The following is a 22,137-nucleotide window of genomic DNA, read 5'->3' as shown; positions in this document are numbered from 1 at the left end:
ATAGTCGACGCATACTCTAATTTTGCCGTCTTTCTTTGGCACAGGAACGACATTAGCTAACCAAACAGGATATCGAGTGACTCGAATGACCTTTGCTTCCAATTGTTTGGTGATTTCTTCCTTAATTCTCACACTCATATCAGGCTTGAATTTTCTCAGCCTCTGCTTGACAGGAGGCACCGTTGGATCGGTGGGCAATTTGTGGACCACTAAATCAGTGCTCAAGCCCGGCATGTCGTCATACGACCATGCAAAAACATCTTTGAATTCTATGAGTGCTTTAATTAACTCCTCTCGGATCTTTGGTTCGAGATGGACACTTATTTTAGTTTCCCGGACATTACTCGTGTCCCCTATATTGACGTCCTCGGTATCACTCAAGTTAGGTTTGATTTTTTCCTCAAAGTGAATTAACTCTTTACTAATCTCTTCAAAAACCTCATCTTCATCATATTCTGATTCATAATCACAATATATTTCTTGAATTAATTACTTCGGAACCAGATTGGATTTTTAAGACTGGGCTGATGATTCCTCATGCATGCCATATCACTAGAGCCAGCGTAAAAGGAACTGTATAGGAAAGAAGAAAAAGAAAAGAAAACTATCAGGAATGATAATAAAAAGGAAACTGCTTTTTATTGGATGATGAAAGATAACAAGGTTTTGCACACTTCAAACCAACTGTAAGATAAACTTTGGGATTACAACCTTGAAATAACCCAAACAAACTGAAAGAAAATCAAAATAAACTACCAAGACTCCTTTCGAATTGGGAGAGGAGTGGCTTTCCAATTATTGAGCTTTGTTTCTGGCCCAACGAATTGAACTTCTGCGTTGCTACACCCTTCTCCGCTTTCCAACATATTCACATCACTAAACAATTTCTCGAACCTTTCAATTAATTCCTTCTCAGGATTGACCCGGGATTTAGGAATTGTTGTTATCGGGCGATTTTTAGCACCGGTCTTGACAAAAGACTTTGACAGATGTGGGACTGGTTTTTGGAAGAACCCATGCTTGGTGTTTCAGCTTCCTAGCCCTTATCACGTCATTGGCAGTGGGTATGAACCCCAAACCGAATGTTCCCCAGTTCTCGGGGAGAGATACTGGTTGTATAATTCCTTGCAAAGATAAACCCAGACCTTTGCCGGGTATAAAGCCATTTTTTAACATTTCATAAGCTACCATGACTGATGCAGAGGATATCTTTGGATTTGGAAGATATTTTCCCTCTGGAATTTTCTCTATCGACACTGTGTCGGTCACTTGGTATACCCATGGTCCCTGGTCATTTTCTGTTCCCTCGAATGGTACAATGGTACTGCTGTGAGCATTTAAACTTTCTTCTCCATGCACGACTATTTCTTGATGATCCCATTCAAACTTGACAGCCTGATGTAGTGTTGACGGGACTGCTTTAGCAGCATGGATCCATGGTCGACCCAACAACAAGTTGTAAGAAACAGTTATGTCCAACACTTGGAATTCCATTGTGAATTCAACTGGCCCTATAGTTAGTTCCAACACTATGTCGCCAAATGAATCTCTGCTTCCACCGTCAAACCCTCGTACGCAGATACTATTCTTCTGGATCCTCTCCTCTTTAATTTTTAATTTGCTTAAAGTGGAGAGAGGGCATATGTTTGCACTTGACCCATTGTCAACCAATACCCGGGTTACTACGGAGTTTTCACATTTCACTGTGAGGTAAAGAGCTCTGTTGTGCTCGGTACCTTCCATAGGTAATTCATCATCAGCAAATGTAATTCTGTTTGTCTCAAAGATTCTGTTGGCTATTTTTCCCAAATGATTTACAGAGATCTTTTCAGGAACATGAGCTTCATTCAGGATTTTCATCAACGCCAAACGGTGTTCCTCTGAATGGATCAGTAATGACAACAGTGAAATTTGAGCGGGGGTCTTCTTTAATTGATCCACAATAGAATAATCATGGAGTTTCATTTTTCTTAAAAACTCCTCCGCCTCTTCTTCCGTCACAGCTCTCTTTGTTGGCATTGGATTGTTTTTAGTTTTTCTCAGCTCTTCGGGAGTAAAACATCTTCCCGAACGAGTCAAGCCTTGCACCTCACACACTTCTTCCTTGATTTCTTTGCCTTTATACATTACAGTCACCCGTTCATAGCTCCATGGGATGGCTTTGTTGTTGATGACCGGTAGCTGGATTACAGGTGCAATAATAACCCGATCTGTACGGGCTCCTTCCACGAATACAATGGGTTTGTTAGCAACCCTGGTACTATCACTTTCGGCCTTTCTTGTTTTGCAGCAACTTTGCTCGATGATCCCTCATCGACTATCATAGATGGTTCATCAACATTTTTGTTCTGCTTAGACACCGGCTTCTCCTCTATTAACTGCTTATCTGGCTTGGTTTCATGAGACTTGATCATCATGACAGTTTGTGACGGCTTCTTTGTCTTCCCATCAGCTTGTATGATTTCTATCATATTAGCCTCTTGATGGGCTGGCATTGGATTTCTATTGATATTTGGGGCTTCGGGGGTTTGAACCTCGATTTTATTAGTATCAATCAGCTCTTGTATTGCATTTTTCAAATGCCAGCATTTCTCCGTATCATGGCCTGGTGCACCGGAGCAATATTCACAGCTAATGGTGTAATCCAGATTCTTTGGAGGAGGATTGGGTAGCTTGGATTGTATTGGTCTCAGCATGTCTAGCTGTCTCAGCCTGTGGAACAGACTAGTGTAAGACTCTCCCAATGGAGTGTAAGTTTTCTTTTTCTGTTCCCTTTCTCCCCTGAATGCTGGCCTAGGCCTGAAACTTGGTCCGGGATAGGCTCGTGGGTAAGTATTTGGTGTGACGGGAGCACGCCAATTGGTGTGAACAGGTGGCTGATTGTATGCTTGAGCATGGTTAATGGAAAAATGAGGCTCTGAAGGGTGATAGTAGTGTTGGGATGAATCATGGTTGTAAGCTGATGGGCGAGGTCGTTGTTGATTATAGTAAAGCGGTGACCCTCTGGGTCCCGGCCAAATTCCTGAATCAACTACCGCTGCTTCCTCCCTCTTCTTTCTTCCAATTCCTCCTACCCCGCCTTGAATAGCTTGAGTAGTTGCCTTAATTGCTGAATAGCTCATGATTTTATTTGTCTTGAGGCCTTCTTCCACCATACCTCCCATCTTCACTACTTCGTTGAATGATTTCCCAACCGCTGAAACCAAGTGGGCATAGTAAGTCGGTTCCAAGGCTTGGAGGAAGTAGTCTACCATTTCGCTCTCCTTCATAGGAGGATCCACTCTTGCTGCCTGTTCTCTCCACCGAAAACCATACTCTCTGAAACTTTCATTGTGTTTCTTCTCAAATTTGGTCAAAGATAATCGATCTGGGATGATTTCCAGATTGTATTGGAAATGGTATGCGAATGCCTGTGCCAGGTCATCCCAGGTGTACCATCTTCCATGGTCCTGGCGTGTATACCACTCCAAAGCTGATCCGCTTAGACTTTGACTGAAGTAAGCCATCAATAATTCATCCTTTCCCCCAGCTCCTCGCATCTTGCTACAGAAACCCCTTAAGTGAGCTACTGGGTCGCCGTGCCCGCTGTATAGGTCAAATTTGGGCATCTTGAAGCCAACTGGCAATTGTACATTGGGGAATAAGCATAAATCTTTGTATGCTACACTGACTTGCCCGCCTAATCCTCGCATGTCTCTGAACGATTGCTCTAGACTCTTGACCTTCCTGAACATCTCTTCTTGTTCAACATTTTTAGTTGGCTTGTCAATTTCGGTTGGGAGATCAAAACGAGGAGTAGTTGAATTAATTTCGGAGGCTTTGAGGGTGGGCTCCGGGGGTAATATTGGTTGTCCTGGGCCTGGAATGTAGGCTCACTAGGAGATTTGTGGAATGTAGCAGGGAGAGGTGCTACAAAAACAGGAGTCATAGGTAGAGGAAAATATGGAACGGGTTTCGGAGGTGGAGACTGCGGTGTCTGAGAGGTGGTGCCTCGGTAGTGCTGGTAAATGGGGAAGTTTGGGGATAATTCAGTGGTAATATTATCCTGAGTTTGGGTCATTGATGGAGCAGGGTTATTTGGGTAAGATGGGGGTAACTGTCCTGTAGACCAGGCTTGGTACATCTCAGCCATTTGCTGCTTGAGTTTAAACATCTCTTCTTTCATTTTCCCGACATCCATCTCCTCTAGCTCCATACCTGTGTCAACATCTGGGATAGACATACTTTCGGGTATTGGTCCTTTTGATCTTGTGTGATAGTGATAATATGCCAGTATACTCTTTAGAGAAACTAACTGCTTGAATTCTGAAAATGAACAAACTTGTTAGTTTTGAGAGTTTAACACATATATAATCACACGTTGAGATGCAATGCTCCTAGACAAATAATCCCTTTCTATTATGCATTTGCTCGGCTGCTTGTGTCGTCCCAGCTTTCTTGAAATTTTTATTGTTATTCACTTTTATTTATTATATATATCTTTTATCGTGGTGGTCGAATCTTAGAGATTGCCTACGTATCATGCTCTTACATGAATCAGACCTTGCGTAGTTCGGACCAAAGGCAATCACTTTTATTCATTACACAAAGATGGAATTACATTTGAAAACTTTAAGAAAATGGCTTGAAAACACACACACTTAAATCAAAATAAAAGATACAATTCTTAACATCTCACAACGTGCCCCACTTTCCACTTTTGTTGTCAAATATTGGATTATCTGCTCAATGTGGGGCTTGACCTGGATGGCCTCCCAGCGTACGATACATCCTTTCCAACTCCATTGCTAGATGACGAGCAAAAGTGGGCGCATGCTCTGTAAACCTTTCATAATCCATTCCTTGGCAGTTTACATAACTTTGAGATGTGAAGACTGCCAGGTCATGGATTTGTGCCCTAAAACCTTGGAGACGTTGGTCTTGGTCTTGCAATTGCTGCTGACGAGTGGTGGCTATATCTCTGACACGGTTTTCACGATCTAGAGTTGATTCTAACAGAGCTCGGAGTCTGGCCTGCTCTAATCTTGCTTGCGATCTTTCCCTGTCGAGGTCTGCTCGTTGATGTTCTCTGTTGCATCTTCTTGCCTCTTCTAGTTGTGCACGAAGTTGGTCTTCTGATCGCATCCAATAGTATTTTTCCTTCTTGAATTGCGCCTTGTCTTTTTCGGATTGCCTATCTTGGCACTCTTTGTTAGATCTGGCTTCTTCGTTTAATTGTTGGATCCTTTCTTTTGCTTTGCTCAATGCCCTTTCGTTTTCCGCCAGAATGGAATCATAATCTTGCATTTTTTCAAAGAGATTGGCGATGGTTTTTTGATCCTTCCAGCTCCTCTTTGGTGTTTCAGAAACTCTTTTCATTTTTTGGAATCGGGCATGAAGATTTTCATTCTCACAAACTAGACTCTTCTTCTCACCTTCGGCTTCTTGTGCTTGTAAATCTTTCTCCAAACTGAGGCTTCTCAGATTTTCTTTTAGGGCATGGATAGTTGCTTTGTACCCTTTTTCTTTTTCTCCCCAAATCAACCGTTCTTGGATTTTATCACTGAAGTTTTGAACATGGGGTTTTTTTGTTGGCCTTCTTAGCTCAGGCTCTGATACATCATCCACGCGAGATCGTTTTTCAAACCACCTTGCATATCCAGGATTTATCTCACCCCTTGTAGTGTCTGGGACTTGAGTATCACTTTTCAAGTATCGACATCCATTCCACATCTGCTGAAGTAGAGCTTCGGGAATAGTGGCTTCTGGGTGTAATTCGATTACTTGCATACTCAAATCTTCATCATCAGGAACTATTTGATATCTCCCTAGTTGCCTTAAGACTCTTAGTGGTGCATACGGCTGAATGCTTCTTAATCCCAATAGTAGTAGATAACTATTTGAGGTTGACATATGTATTACTTCCCTCATCGGGAGCCATCCCAGAGTCCATTCAATTTGATTTGCCGTTAAAGCCTTTAGATGAGATACCCATGCTTCTATCCCTTCTGGAGCTTGATAATTTTTTGTTCTTTCCTCATAGCTCTCGATGCAATTATCATTTTTTGACCCATATTGTATGATCTTGGGCTGTTGTTGGAGATGCTCCATCACCCACATTTGCAACAAAATTTTGCATCCTTCGAAGACCGTTGCTCCTGATTTACATAAAGTCAGAGCCCGATAAATATCTGATAGAATGATGGGGACAAGGGTGTGATTTTCTTTGGTGGTAAGGATTTGCACAACTTTTGCGGTGCGAATATCAATTGTTCGCTCTTTGTTTGGGAAGACCATGACTCCTAGAAAAGCCACCATGAAAGCAAATCGACGGTGAATCTGCCAAGTGTCTTTGTTTTGCTTATTAGTAAGGCCTTTCTCATGAATTTCGAACCCATCTGATTTTCCGAACCTTGAATACAAAAAGTTGAAGGAACAACATCCATTGATGACATTGCTTTTCCTGATTTGACTGCTGATGTTCAGAAGACCGAAGAATCGATGTACCGAAGGAGCCTTTGTGAATATCAAGCTTTGATTTCTTAGACTTCCGTCAAAACCAGCATAGCCAGCTATCTCCTCTAATGTAGGAGTAAGCTCGAAGTCAGAGAAACGAAAAACATTGTGAACAGGGTCCCAGAAAGTTACTAACGCCGCAATCAGATCATCACGGGGTTTAACTTTCATAATGTCCGTGAGATTTCCCAAATGCTTGACGACCCATTTTTGACTGTCTTCGCCTAAATCATACCACCACATTTGAAGCTGACATAGAAATTCTTCCGTACTCGTGGATGAGGGGCTTTGTGTGGTGCTCATTTTGTATCTGAAATTTAATTTTGATAAAGTCAAAATTCATTTTGAAAATTTATACTGAGAAAAGAAAAGAAAAAAAAATCATTTTCGAATTTTTTTTTTTATTTATTATTAAATACCTTTATTTCAAAATTTAAAACTATATTTTTTTCGATTTTTTTTTAAAATAACCTATTTTATTCCTTTCTTCTCACCATGATTTTATTTAAGCTGGTCAACAAGCATGTTCGAGGCAAATGAATGCACAAGTAACAAGTAGGATGCATCATGATGGTCTTTTTATTTTGGGTTCACCTGTCCTAGACAGACCCAACCCCTGTGTTGAGTCTCCAAGGCCAAATGCATATGATGCAAATATTCGTTCCTACTAGGGATCCGGTACATGGCTGAGTTATTCTAAGTGTAAAACCTTAGGTTGATTGTTCTAAACCTGGCTTACCCAAACGGACAGTTTGAGCCGAAGCGGGGGCAACGTACCGGGAGCACGAAAGTCTGCCCGGCCTAGTTACTTGTCCCAACTCCGTCTTATTTGGTATGACTTTAACAGAAAGGTGGGTCACGCGCACGTGTACACCATAAATTCAGAAGACTCAGAAAGAAGGGGGTTTCGTAGCAGTTGTATATATTCATAATTCAAATAATATCAAAGTGGTAAAAAGCAACATTTAGCATATTAGCATATAAACAGTTGAAAATCATATAATAAATAAAGCCAATTATTGCAGTTATCTTAAGCTCGAATTCTTTAAACCCTGAACCAGTGGTTCTGGGTTACAACACTTTATCCCCAGCAGAGTCGCCAGAGCTGTCGCACCTCCTTTTTACCGCGCCCGCGAGGGTGCGTGGGGGTTTTCTCCAATTAAAGGACAGTCGAAACGGGATTTATTTGTTTGTTTCAGAGTCGCCACCTGGGAATTTTAAGGCATCCCAAGTCACCGGTTTTTAATCCCTGAATCGAGGAGAATATGACTCTGTTTATTATTCGGCGAACCAGAAATCCTGAGTAAGGAATTCTGTTAATCCGGAAGAAGGTGTTAGGCATTTCCGAATTCCGTGGTTCTAGCACGGTCGCTCAACTGCTTTTATTCTTGGCTTAATCATCTTGATTTTACTAAATACGTTTTTATTTATTGTTTATGACGAATTACGCGTACGTATATTCGTATTATAAAAATGCGGAATTGTGTCACGCGCACGTGTACACGATAATCTTGATAATATATAAAAAAATGATTTTTCGCAATTGTGTCGAATCAAGAATATTCGTCTTTCTTAAATAGTGAACCGCACCTCTCGGGTTTTATAAACTTAATAACATCCTTGGAAAAATCCTTTTTTTTTTATATTCGCTCGAAATTGCGCGTACGCATAATCCAAATTTGCTTTTTTAAAAATATAATCAGGGTACGCGAACGCATCCCTAATTGCTCAAAATCTTTGTAATAATATTATGGATTTTCCACAAAATTGTTTATTATATCTACACATTTTTTGTATGAAATTCCTGTAAATTTCATATTTTAAGGGATGCCTTTAAATTCTTAAAAGAATTCACAATTTATTAAGTGTTGCCCGTTGACTATAATTTCCGAGTATTAATTATGTTCATCCAAGACTATTCAAATTCAAAATAAAGAATAAGAACATGATTAATACTATTCTTCACAAATACAACATATATACATATACCAAAGGATGAGGGACATATGTTACTCACAAAATGATTTATGAAGGGAAGAAGTATTTTTGTACAATTTTTATTTATTTTTATTCAATCAATGCAAATTCTACTTTTATTTACCATTGATATAAAGTGTTGTGATTTGTTCTTATACATATCACCTCCTTCTCACACGCTTGTTTTTGATCCAGAATTATGATTACTCCGCTTATTTATAACGATAAATGATCAAATTGATGAGAATAAAGTTATTATGCAAATTGATTCAATTCGAATTGTATTACATACAACATAGTTAAACATTCATAATATTCTTAGCATCATAATGAGATACATCAATTCATCATCCCTTAATGGTTATATATACCTGTTATTACGCCATATATGAATGTATAACTCACACCATTCAATCCATAACTAAATCAGGTATTAGAATAAACTAGCAATATGGTTTTTGACATTTTATACTACTCTTTATTCAACTAACAACATCTGACCTTAATCCACAACCAAACAATCGAATTACACTAACCATACATTTTCTTGATATTTCAGAATATTCTATACCTGACTAACAATGTCATAGGACTTAACTAATAACCAACTTTCTGCCATATTCCCTACCTTAACAATTCAATCATAACTATACTTTAATGAAAATTTAGGAAAATTAACCTTATTACAACACTTATACAGTCTTCAATAAAGGACATTTAACTTACAGTCATCCTATCAACATATATTACTTATTTGATCAAGAAACAAAACTGAATTTTTAATTAAAGAGCTCAAATGAATAACAGACATTATTACAATTCAAGCTTCATTTATCTGTCATGCTGAAACTCTTTCCAACATAGAATTTAAAAGGATATGTACCTGAAAATGAAGGTAGAAGGAGTAAATTTCAGCAGTAGCAGCAGTAACAAAATCAATGGAATAGCAGTCTTTCCACAGGTTTGAGCAATAATAAGACCCGAAGAACCCAAATGCACAGTGACAGTACTTTTATGAAGTTTCAGATTTTTAACTGAACAATGATATTGAACAAATCCGGACAGATTTAATGAAAAGAATGATATTTCTGATTCTAAGACTTAGAACAAAACAGACTGAAAAAAAAATTCAATTTTTAAACACAGAATCAACTTCAATCCTGACTTTCGAGACAGAATTCTATTTTTGTGCTTCAGTTTTTTCTTTCTTTCTATGAAAACTGATAAGATCTCCCTCTCAAAATCTGATTTCAATCTTTCTTCCAAATCTGTATTCAAAATCTGCCCCTTTCCTTTTCAAATCAGATTTTCTCTCTTCTTCCTTTCTAATTTTTCTGTCTGAAAACTCTTTCTTTTAAGCTGCCCTAAATCAGTCCCAATTCTCTCTCTCAAAAACTCTCAGTCTCCTTTCTTTTTCTTCTTAAAATCTTCTGTTTTTCAGATTTTTTCTTCTTTTTTTCTCCTAAAATCTCTCAAACTCTCTTCAAGTTCCCCCCATTAAGCTGTCCAGCTCCTGTCTTTATACAGGGCTGGTCCTATGCTTTTTAAGTGCTTCTTGGACCCCTTTCTTCTTTTAAAACAGAAAGTTCCATTACAAACTACTTTTTAATACATTAAATGATCCTATCCTGATTTTAAGCAGCCCATTACCCTTTGTTCCCCATTATTACTCATTAACTAATAGCCATTATCACTCCACTATCAGCTCACTTTTATATCATATTACCCTCACTATTCTGTCCAAAAATGTCCCAGATTTTCTACTGTAATTAATGTTATTACTGTCTTAAATTCAGAATTTCACAATACAGATTTTAAAATCTGTTTAAGCAGCTATAACCAATCCTAAAGTTTGGACTGAATTCTGATTAAAAATGTAATTCCTAACACAATTACATCCAATCAAACATTGGTAGAATCATACTGAATTCAGAACCAATCATCATAGCAACATATTACACTGAGTTCAGTAACTGAGCTTTAACTTTGAACAATAAATCAAACAAACACAGGAGCATTGTCAATATACTGACAATGCCCTGTTCAGAAAACAATATATACACATCATACATTTGAAATTACTGATTTGCAAACAAACATGATTTAATTGACAAGTATTAATCAGTAGACTATTTACAACATTTGTCCATAATCAGTCTAAAATAATAGAAGCAGACTGTTTTTTATTAGCATTATCATAAATGAGAATTCATAATATAACTAATCGACGAACTTAATCGAGTCGATTACTTACATTATGAACAATCACAACCAACAGAAACAGTTTCATATTCTGATCATATAGACGGGCATGAGACAAAATGACAGAATTAATCAAAAAATATAAAAAAAATTAACAAGTTATTAAAACAAACAAAAATACATACAGAATATGCAAACAGAAATAGAAAAGTACCTCTGAATTTTAATCAGACTCGAACTCAACTCGGCTTCGGATTTTGTTTGAAATCAAACAGACCTTAGTCGAAGTATTTTCCACTGAAAATACTTCGACTAAGGTCGATTAAACCTCAATCTTTATTCAATCTGAACGGAATCCAAAAGTTTGGTATTTTTAGGGTTCTTGAAAGTTCGATTTGGGATTTAACCATTTCTGGTCAGATTCGAGGAGAACCAAACATGATACAAGGGTGAGGGTAGCCTAGGGGTCATTTGGTGTCAGCTTAAAACAGATCTGAGTTTGTTCTTGTTTGGTCCGAATCTTCAAAAGAAGATTCGAGAAGCTTGGAACTGATTCGAGCCAAACAAACAATAGATCCATACTCAGGGTGGTTAGGGGAAGCTATGGTGTCGATTTGGGGCTGTTAGGTTTAGATCTAAACTCGGCTCGAATCTTCAAATGAAGATTCGAGAACCTTCAAGCAGATTCGAGCCAAGTGGCTAGCATAACTGGATAGAGGATGTTCAGGGGGTTCTAGGTTGTTAAGGTGGTGACCGGCGGCGTTGATGCCGCCGGGTTTCAGGCTTTGGGGTCTTAGGGCAGCTAGGGTTAAGGGGGGGTCTGAGGAAGGTGACGATGAACAGTAGAGAGGGGGTTTAGTTAGGGGGGCCGGGGTAGGGGTCTGGAACTTATATAGGGGAGGGGTGGATTGATCTTGACCGTTAGATCAATCAGAATGAGTGGCCAGGATTCGTTCATTAAACCAAACGATGTCGTTTGGTTTAATGCCAGGGTCGGGCTGAGTCGGGGCGATGGGTCGGGTAGAGGGTTCCGGGTAAGGGTAGTGTGTCTCAGCCGTTGAATTGATCTAATCTAACGGCCCTTGATGAATGATCATCAAACGACGTCGTTTGGCGTAGCTGAATTGGACCGGTACCTGGGCTGTTTTGGATTGGGCTGTGGGGGTGGGTTAAAATGGTTTGGGCCTGATTGTTTTGTTTAAGATTTGGCCCAGATCCGTTTTACCCACTTAATTTCTACTTCTTTTAATTTCCTAATTAAATTCCTAATTATTAAATTCTTAATAATAAAAACAAAATTACCCTTACAAAGATAAATTTCCTATTAATACATAGACAAAACATTAATCACATAGTGAAATATTTAAAATAGAACTATTGCATATTTTTGTGATTTTATTTAAATTATCTTTTAAATACATAATTAAATCCTATATGCATGCAACATGTATTTTATTTTATTTTTCATTTTATTTATGACAAAGTAAACATTTATGGTCATAACACAAATATTTAACACCACGCAAATTCAAAAATTACACAGTAAAAGAAATTTATTTTATTTTGGAGTAGTTTTCGTAAGGCAAAAATCACGTGCTCACACTTACTTTGTCCCACATATCTTTGAGTGATGCTACCATCTCTGTTATGTTCATGCCAAAGCCGTGATCGATGACTTTTGGCCTATAATGTAATCACTGACTTTGGATGTTTCCTATTTCGTATTAGCTCGGCGTGTGATGAATTCACCCCTTCGACCAGAAATTCTATCATTTCGAGTAAGTCTTAGACGTTGATCACTTTCTCTCCATATGGGTCTGGGATATGGTTAATGTCATACTCTGGGATCCCGATGTCTTGGCTCATCTTGTCTGTGGGCCATATTAGACCATCTGTCATATCGGAAAGCATCTTTTCCTTCGAATCCAGGAAGCACTGAGATGTCTTTTTCCATTCGAAGCTTTGTGTTGTACCGATGGTACACATCGTTCCAGGGTTTTATAAGAAATTCTCGCAGACCCTCCTTCTATCTTCTCAATGCCTCTAAACTATTCAGATTAAGGTTCCTAGTAAAAGTCATAGCCGCCCAATTATCTTCAACTTTTGGGAGCAGCATCCTTTCCCTCTGGAATCGATTAATGAAATCTCAGAGCGTCCTTTTCTATATGATTTTGAAGATATCTTCTACCTATTTCTACAACTTTTGTGCTCCAGAATGGGCTTTGATGAAGGCATCTACAAGTTCAGGAAAAGAACTAATAGAATGTTTAGGTAAACGAGAGTACTATGCCATGGCTCCTTTCGTTAATGTTTCTTCAAACTTTTTGACGAGCACCGATCCGATTTTCTCCTTCTTGAGGTCGTTTACTTTGATTCCAGTTGTATAAGCCATGATTTGGTCACGAGGGTCTCACATGCCATCGTACTTTGGGATATCTGACATTTTGATTTTTTTCGAAATTAGTAGCGGGATCGCTTTAGGCTTCAACAACTTCTATAAATACTTGTTCACATCGATCCCTTTCATGACCGGTGGGACTTCTGGAATATTCTCAATTCTTTCGTTCTTCTCTTTGAGTTGCTGCTGCAAGGTTAGTATCCTAATTTGTAATTCAACATTTATACTTGTACATGAGCCTCCGGTTTGCCTCTATTTAGAAGTTCTCGAGTTGCCGTGTGCGTCGTTTTAGAGTAGGGAGTTCTGTTAGTGGTGTCTGTTCTCGGACGCGGGGTTGATGTCATAACAATTTTTCCTCTCGTCCAAACCTTTAGGGCTTCTCTAATTTGGGCATTCAATCGTGTTGTTCTGACATGAAATCATTCACTTTTTTCTCTAGCCCGCAGATGTCAGAATGGCTATTGCTAGATCTAGCCTGGGACTCTATTCGATCACGAGACGATATGGATCCGGTTGAGTGATCGTTTGGAATTAGCATCCCCTCCGTCTGTTCAGCCGTCTGTCCGATGATACCCGTATTAGGTTGACAAAGAACAAGTGAGATTGTGCAAGAACTTTTAGTATAACGATGACAAAATTTGTGAATTAAATACTTTATTGCCAAGGCCACACGGTGAGGCCAAATTGTTGACCCAAGAACTGGTTTTAGATCATTGTTTTAAAAAGCGTGGGCATAAGGCGAGGTGTTTTACATATTTCTGAGCGAGGCGTAAGCCCCGTGGATATTTTATTTTTAATATTTTATAAAATAATATAATTACAGTAAATATTTTTAAACAGATAAAATTCTATAAAATTGAAGAAAACTATAAATAAGTGAAAAATATATATAGATTTGCTCTCACCCCACTAATAACTAGTCAAAATAATCTTTATACGCTACTTACTAGCACAAGTAACTTGAGTTGAAAAGAATAAAGTTCTCTACATGAGTAACAAAAAGGATGACTAACCTACAATTTGAACTTTGAACTTGCTACTATGGAGTTTTCTTTGTATTTGCCAAAAAAAATTGAACGTTCGTTGCTTTTTGGAGATAGTAACAGACTAGCGGACAAGATAAAGAATTAGGGAAGACCATAAATTAGGGCTTCTAGCAATAAAAAAAGGTTTCGACTTTTAAGTTTCATATTTTAGTTCCTTTTTAAAACTTTTGATTAATTACAAGTTGACTTTTCAGAATTTGAGTATTATACTAAGGACTTATTCAATAAATATTATTTTAATTTGAAAAAGTCTCTTGGGCTTACGCCTCACTGCAAAAACTTGCCTTAACATCCGGGCGTACGCCCCAAATGGCTGAGTGTATGCCTCTTGAGATTTTTGCCCCGCACCATCGCATCAGGGCATTTTCGGTGCGCCTCGTCTCAAGGCTCATCCTGAAAATGCCTTATAAAATACTGTTTCAGATTAAATAATTGAATTTATATTTCAGGAACATTAGCAATTCGATTGTTTCAGAGCGTTAATGAATAATAAGCAATAACAAATAATAAAAGCGGGAATAAATTGAGCAAAGTAGTAAGGGGCAAGAACTTCTTCTTGAGTTATAATCTTCGAACAGTCTCCAAAAGTGGGAAAGATCAAATTACAGAAGCGATATCAACTGTTCTAGTACAAAGCTATTTCGTGTGTTAAGAAGGCTTTTCCTTATTCTTCTTGAATTGAAATTACAAGTGGGGATAGCTAGGTATTTGTAGCTAAGGAAACATATGGCGGTTCCAAATCTTGAGGCTGCACGTTAAGGAGAGTAAATTACGGAAACGAGATTCGAGCTAGTGTTGATTTCTTCGAAGCAACGATATGGGTCACGATCTTCGAAAGGGTTCAAATTTCACTGACCAAGTCTTTAAGAATCATTGGCCTCTTTCCCTCCTTCGTCCCTTCGAATAATTTCGTATCGAAGCAGAAGGGTAATTTCGACCGTAGCTCATCTGCTGCGGACTCATGACTCCGAAACCCAACACGTGTCAGTTGTTTTTCTGTGCCACGTACATAAGACGAACTTTATTAGTACACTATCATCTTTTATCTCAGAGGCGAAGCCAGAATTTCAAGTTTATGGGTTCGGTATTATAATCTTTTAAAGTTACTAAATTCTAAATTAATAATTTATATATATTTAATTATTTTATTAAAAACAAAATATAAAATTTGAATCAAAACCCGGCCGAACCCATACCGTAGCTGTGCCCTTGTTTCACCTCATAACTCAAGATTTCGTGTTCACGTCTTAGAAACCCCAATAAGTACAGCAAGCGAATTTAGATAGCGAATGATTAAAAAAGAAAATAAAACAACAAAAGCCTGGCCGAGGTATTCGTGTCCTCTTGCCTTCCCCGTCGCCTTATCGGCTCTTAAAAAGTTGACTCCTCTCTATATAAATTATTCCCTCAGTAGTAGTATAACTTTTAACCGATCATCAATTATGAGAACTCGAAGTGCCGAAAAGAAATCTGCCGGAAAACAGCAAATCGCTGCCGAGCCGGCGGCTGAGCCAGTTGCCGCGACGAAGCGTACTCCGCCCTCTAGGGCTAGGCAAGTTAGGGCCTCTGGATCCACTATCCCATCACCGGGTACTTTACAAACTGTTTTGATTTATTTTATTTTATTGTTTCTGTTTCTATTTCTTTTTGGGTATGTTGGTGTCGCGATAAATGTTTAGGGATGTTTATTTATCAGTGCTAAATTAAGCGAATTCGATATTTACGGTGTGGTTATTTGCTCTTTGCTGTTTAATTTTCTTTATATTTTAATCAAAAGCTTGGTGAATTGGATTTTGCGATACCGATTGGATTTTTATTGGCCTTCTATGGCGTCATTATGCGATTTTTGGTCCGTTTGTGAAAGGTAGCCTTTTTGCCTTTGGACTGTACAAATTGTACTTGATTCTGACATAACAGCAGCTTAAACACCTTTGTATGCCAGATGAAAGCATGTGAACTCTCTCTTTTTTCTTGGGTGTGGTGGGGTGGGGTAAAAGGTTGACAACTACGTGATTAGTTTTCATGTTCTCTATTTAGAATGTTATCATGTTTTCTATATTTTTCGTGCAGCTGAAGAAGCAAAAGCTTCAGATGCAGATGAGGCTGTTCAATCAACACCGGAAGCAAAACCTGCTTCAGGTAGGAAAACTACTCGAAGGGTTGTGAGGAAAGTGGTAAAGAAAATTCCGGATTCTTCTAGAACTACTCCGGATAAGACACCTAGATCAGAAGATGCTGGAACGGCAGTGCCTGAAGATACTGACCAAGATAAGGTTGCAGAGGACTCAAAGGAAGATCCTGTCAAAGAGAAAGATGCAGCAGAATCAAAGAAATGTGTCAAGAAGGGAGATGCAGAAGACTCGAAGGAAGATCATGTGAAGGTTGAAAATGCACAGGAATCAAAGAAATCTATCAAGGAGGAAGAGACAGAGAATTCGAAGGAAGTTCATGTCAAGGAGGAAGATGCAGAGGATTCAAAGGAAGTCCCTCTCAAGGAGGAAGATGCAGAGGACTCAAAGGAAGATCCTGTCAAGGAGGAAGGTCTACAGGACCTAAAGGAAGATGCTGCAGAGGAGAAAGATACAGAGGACTTAAAGGAAGATATTGTCAAGGAGGAAGATGCTGAGAACTCAAAGGAAGATCCTGTCAAGGAGAAAGGTCTACAGGACCTAAAGGAAGATGCTACAATGGAGAAAGACGCAGAGGACTTAAAGGAAGATATTGTCAAGGAGGAAGATATAGTTGAGTCAAAAGAGGAGGCTATAAAGGTGAAAGATGTAGAGGAGTCAAAGGAAAATGTTGTAATGGGGGAAGATGCAGAGGAGTCAAAGGAAGATGTTGTAATGGGGGAAGATGCAGAGGGTTCAAAGGAAGATGCTGTGATGGAGAAAAATGTGGAGGTGTCGAAGGAAGATGCTGTGATGGAGAAAAATGTGGAGGTGTCGAAGGAAGATCTTGTCAAGGAGGAAGATGCAGAGGACTCAAAGGAATATCATGTGAAGGAGGAAGATGCAGAGGGTTCAAAGGAAGATGCTGTGATGGAGAAAGATGCAGAGGAGTCGAAGGAAGATCTTGTCAAGAAGGAAGATGCAGAGTACTCAAAGGAATATCCTGTGAAGGAGGACGGTGCAGAGGGTTCAAAGGAAGATGCCGTGAAAGAGAAAAATGCAGAGGACTCAAAGGAATGTCCTGTCATGGAGGAAGATGGAGAGGAGTCAAAGGAAGAACCTGTCAAGGAGGAAGATGCAGAGGAGTCAAAGGAAGATCCTGTTAAGGAGAAAGATGCAGAGGATTTAAATGATGCAGGACCAACGCTCATGTATGAGATGGATCCTGAAGAATTGGAAGAATCTTCAAATAATTTAGTGGGCACAGTTCAAGATGTTGGTGATTCTGTGATGGAAGATCAAAATGGAAACGAGGAGGAACATACAGGTGATGCACAGGAGGAACCAGCTAAAAATACTTTAATGTCTCTAGATGAAGTAAATGTTGGCAGTGATATGAGATCATCAGAGGAAATTCGCCATGATATGGGAACTTCAGAAAATCAGGGATCTACTACTACATATGTCCAATCTGAGGATCTGATTATTGGTGATATGAAATCTTCAGATAATCAGGAACATGTTTCTACAGAACTGAAAATTCAGGAGGGTGAAGGATCTAATAAAGCAAAAGAAGGATCGGAGTTGATGGGAGGAAAGGACAGTAATTCAACTCCTACTGGCGATAATATAAATGCAAATTGTGCAGAAGATAGAATGGAGGAAGATACTGACAAGAAGATGAAGGGAAAGGATATTTCTGTTGACGAAGTTGGTGAAGATAAAATAGAGGCTTTTGCTGATCAAGAGAATGGTGAAGAGTTTGTGGAAGATGGTGTACCCGAGGACTGTGAAGAAGCTGAGGCTCTGGATGATGAGCGGGCTCAACTGGCTGCCCATGCAAAGGAAAGAATGAAGAGGAAAGAGCTAGAAGTATTTGTTGGTGGGTTAGACCGTGATGCTGTGGAGGAGGATCTAAAAAGGGTGTTCCAGCATGTTGGAGAGGTAATTGATGTTCGAATGCACAGAGAGGTGTCAACGAACAAGAATAAGGGATACGCATTCGTGAAGTTTGCAACTAAGGAGCAAGCAAGCCGTGCTTTGTCTGAAATGAGAAACCCAGTTGTATGATTTTTTCCAAGTCATATTTGTGTATATTTGGAATTGCACTATGATTCTAATTTATCTTTTTGACATCAGATACGGGGAAAGCGATGTGGCACTGCTCCAAGTGAGGACAATGACACCTTATTCTTAGGAAATATTTGCAATACATGGACAAAGGAAGCCGTAAGTGATATAACCAATCCCTGCTGACTCATTTTCAGGATGACTCTGTTTAACCTTGACAATACATGAATTTGAAAAGTCTGCAGGATTATTAATATTCAATGTGCACAATTTGATTTTTAGGTATCTCTAGTTAACTATGATCTGTGGCTATAACAGGTGAGGCAAAAGCTGAAAGATTATGGTGTAGAAGGTGTTCAAAGCATTAACCTGGTGGCCGATCCGAAACATGAAGGTTTGAGTCGTGGTTTTGCATTTCTGGAGTTCCCTTGTCACACTGATGCCATGACAGCATACAAAATACTTCAAAGGCCTGATGTTGTTTTTGGTCACTCTGAGAGGACTGCCAAAGTAGCTTTTGCTGAACCTTTACGTGATCCAGATCCAGAGGTAATGGCTCAAGTGAAGTCAGTATTTATTGATGGACTCCCTCCTTATTGGGATGAAGATCGCGCCCGTGAGAAATTTAAATGTTTTGGGGATATTTCAAGAATTACGCTAGCCAGGAATATGTCAACGGCAAAGCGGAAGGATTTTGGATTTGTTGATTTCAGCACACATGAAGCTGCTGTTGCTTGTGTTGCGGGCATAAATAACACAGAGCTGGGTGATGGCAATTTGAAGGTATTCTTGACTTATGTTATTTTCAGTATTTTGCTGGCTGACGCCATAATCTAAAGCTTCAGAATATACAAAATACTTCTGGTTTCTGTATGTTGCTGAACTTCTATACATATAATCCTAATAGGTTTTCTTACTAACATAACATTGCTTCTTTGAGTGGATGGTGGTCCTTGTGGAAGGCTATAAGTTGATGCGGGACTGTTGCTGTTCATTTGTGTGTAACAGTTGGTGTTATTATGGTTTTGCTTGATTGGATTGGTGAATGCTCACAGTATTGTTCCATTACTTTTTTCCCTTTGTTCTGTTAGGCAAAAGTGCGAGCTAGGCTTTCAAATCCTCAACCAAAAACTCAGGCTCTAAAAGGTGGATTGTCTGGAGGATTCCGAATTAGCCGTGGTCCCATGGGTAACTCTAGAAAATCCTTTGTTTCTCTATATAAGCTGTTACAAGAAATTTTCCTTTTTGCATGACCTAACTGCAGTATGGGCGCTGCTTTCAGGAAGGGGCTTTCCCCGAGGAGGGCATACTTTTGGTAGAGCTAATTTTCCGCGCGGTAGGGGCTTTTACCCGCGTGTACCTGGTCATGGCGGTAGAATGGGCTTTGTTGAACATCAATTTGGTAGCTCTTATCCTCCCATCCGTGGAAGGTCAAACTTTGGACGGGGTAATGAAAGTAACAAACTTTGTTTCTTCGTTAAAAATGAAAATGACAAACTTCATATCCCCCCCCTCCCCACACACACCCCCAAAAAAAATTATGTTAGTTTGATGCGTGTTACCTACATAGAATAGGTCAAACTCTAATTCTTTTGATGTGGTTGAGTTTAAGATAGTTGTAGATCTCTTCGTGATAAAATAAAAATAAATGTAGATCTCAGTAACCTATCTGCTTAGCTCTTTCCATCCTTTTTCATGGCTACTTCCTATTTACGACTCATATCATTAGATATCCACAACAATGATCTCAGTAACCTATCTTGCTAATTTAGCAGGTGGGAGGTGGAATCTCAGTGGTGCTCAGCCAGTATCTGTTGAGGGTCCAATGTTTCTTGATAGAATGAGGCACGGAGATAGAGGCCATGCAGATGATGCCTTCTTTAGGAGACAACAATTTCCTGTTGAAGGACTTAACAGGCCATTCATGGGTAGGCACTTTGAGGACCGTTACTATCATGATAACACTGACCATGGGTTGAAGAGGCCCTTTCCTATGACAGTAAGCTGGAACTTCTCTGCTGCTCCTTTCCCTGTTATTTTTCTAGGCCGAAGAGCGTTAGATGACTCACTTTAGTAGATTATAATTGACCCTTTTACTTTGTAGGACCCGGATCTGGATTACTCGGGCCCGAGCAGACGTCCTCGGTTTGATCATTCAGAGTCTGCAAATTCTCTTCACGGGGATCGTTATAGAGGTATGAAGTTTATCTGCAGTTTTTGTGTTAGGCTGCTTGTTTGCTAGATCCAATATTATTTGCGTATTTATTCTCTTCTATGTCAGATAATTTTCCTCCCGGTGGCGATCATTACACACGTGATTATTACGGCTCTGATGTGAGTATGATGTTTCAATTCATCCTTCTTAGTGTTATGCAACTTTAGTTGTGATATTCCTTTCTATGTAACCTTGCAGCCTGGGAGAGGCCCGTATCCATCTTTCAATGGAGGTGATCGTCCATTTGGGCGTGGTTATGGACGTGGTTATTATTAGTCTTGATGACCATTTGGTAATTTGGATATGGGATGCTTTAATGTTCTTTATTCATACTTATTTTTACCTCATTATTGTCTCACTGGGTTTTCTGTTACAAAACTATTTCAGGTGTCTTCCGATGGTAGAATGCTCTTCTTGACAACTGAATGGGATTTTTCTGGTGCAGCACAAAAAAGGAAAGAGAATCAGTTTAACCTCTTTCCCTTTCATTTAATGTTTGTCTCTGCTCTTTGTTTTTCCCTGTAATGTCTCGCTTTCGGCTGTCCAAAGTTCCGTCTTTCTTAGTTTTGATTGTGCCGGTTTTGAGGGCATCCATGCGGACATGGTAATATGTCTGTCAGATGGAGCTTGGCTAGTAATGAGCTCCTTCTGCTCTAGATAGAAGTAGTATTAGGGGGTAGTGGATCTATTAAGATAAGGCAGCTCTCCTACAAGGGTTTATTTTTGCTGGAAGAGTTAACATGTGTTTAGACCTTCATTGAACCTTTGAAAGATTCATATTTGGGTGTCTTACTGTACTTAGTGGTCAATATTCACGTACATAGAGGCAAATTTGCAGACATCTTTCAAATTAATGATATTGGGATATTACCCCGATGGCATTTGTGGAGATTTTGTATTTAGGTTCAAATATCCAGCTCCATTGTTAAAGGAAAGATTCTCTTAAGGTAGACTCTTGTATAACTCGTCATGGAGCAGTGATAGTCATGGAGATATTTCAGTTTTTGAAGAGAAGAAGATTAGCATTTGGTTTCAATATAGAACAATATTTGCGAATTGTTATGATGTATTGTCTTGGAAGGGATTTACCTCATCTTGATGCATTATGAGTGACTCGTCTACTATCTTAAACTGTTTTGTGGGATTGCCCTTGACTCTGTGTATTCTCATGGTTGCTTTTTAACGGACATATGATGAGGTTATAGCCAATCTTACACTACTGATGAATCTGGTGTATCTAGATAGCAACCTAAGCTTTTATACCATATGATCAGGTTTCTCCAAGTTGAATCAAGTATAAGAATTACTTTGTAGCATTTGGATTAGTATGAAATTGCTTTTCTTTTTTCTGATGGTGAAAATGTGTGTATTACCATCAATATTAGGCCCTGATGGTTGGTCCTATAGAATTCTCTTTCACTCTTTGGTAAACTGGATGAATGTCCCTGTTTAAGCTTGATGATGGAAACTCCTAGCTCCCAAGATAAAGAATTTCTGAGCTATGCTTGGCTTTGTCATTTCAATGGTGGACAGCAACAATTTATGTAGCCTTAGGACACTAGCTAGATATGCCCAGCTTGGAAGCATATTATTTTTTCTATACGATCTGTAAACCCGCCTAGCATT

The 22,137-nt window shown here is 39.1% G+C and overlaps 1 protein-coding gene across 2 annotated transcripts; it reads left to right on the top strand.

Moving 5' to 3' along the window:
* The first annotated feature begins 15,396 nt into the window (after window positions 1-15,396).
* On the top strand, window positions 15,397-21,400 carry LOC104215609 (uncharacterized). Of its 2 annotated transcripts, none has more exons than XM_070168274.1 (11): window positions 15,397-15,708; window positions 16,189-18,290; window positions 18,366-18,455; window positions 18,615-19,079; window positions 19,388-19,484; window positions 19,579-19,743; window positions 20,072-20,295; window positions 20,401-20,491; window positions 20,578-20,630; window positions 20,710-20,803; window positions 20,899-21,400. In XM_070168274.1, exons 1-10 carry the CDS (start codon window positions 15,408-15,410, stop codon window positions 20,785-20,787), a joined length of 3,666 nt encoding a protein of 1,221 aa, XP_070024375.1. In that variant the 5' UTR covers window positions 15,397-15,407; the 3' UTR covers window positions 20,788-20,803; window positions 20,899-21,400. The 2 variants fall into 2 exon arrangements, with proteins under 2 accessions (XP_070024375.1, XP_070024374.1); XM_070168273.1 differs by having other exon boundaries at window positions 20,069-20,295.
* The last annotated feature ends 737 nt before the right edge of the window (window positions 21,401-22,137 follow it).

Source organism: Nicotiana sylvestris, chromosome 2, assembly GCF_000393655.2.
Source record: "Nicotiana sylvestris chromosome 2, ASM39365v2, whole genome shotgun sequence".
In the NCBI taxonomy this organism is placed as follows: Eukaryota; Viridiplantae; Streptophyta; class Magnoliopsida; order Solanales; family Solanaceae; genus Nicotiana; species Nicotiana sylvestris.
Note: the sequence above shows the minus strand (reverse complement) of the source record. Positions and strands in the feature narration are given on the sequence as shown.

What these genes read in the sequence shown, in the direction of transcription:
- LOC104215609 (XM_070168273.1), top strand. Translation starts at nt 15,408, where the DNA reads ATGATTAAAAAAGAAAATAAAACAACAAAAGCCTGGCCGAGGTATTCG. An exon ending in AAGGTCAAACTTTGGACGGG is followed by an intron (nt 19,744 to 20,068) that starts GTAATGAAAGTA and finishes TTGCTAATTTAG; the next exon opens with CAGGTGGGAGGTGGAATCTC. An exon ending in AGAGGCCCTTTCCTATGACA is followed by an intron (nt 20,296 to 20,400) that starts GTAAGCTGGAAC and finishes TTTACTTTGTAG; the next exon opens with GACCCGGATCTGGATTACTC.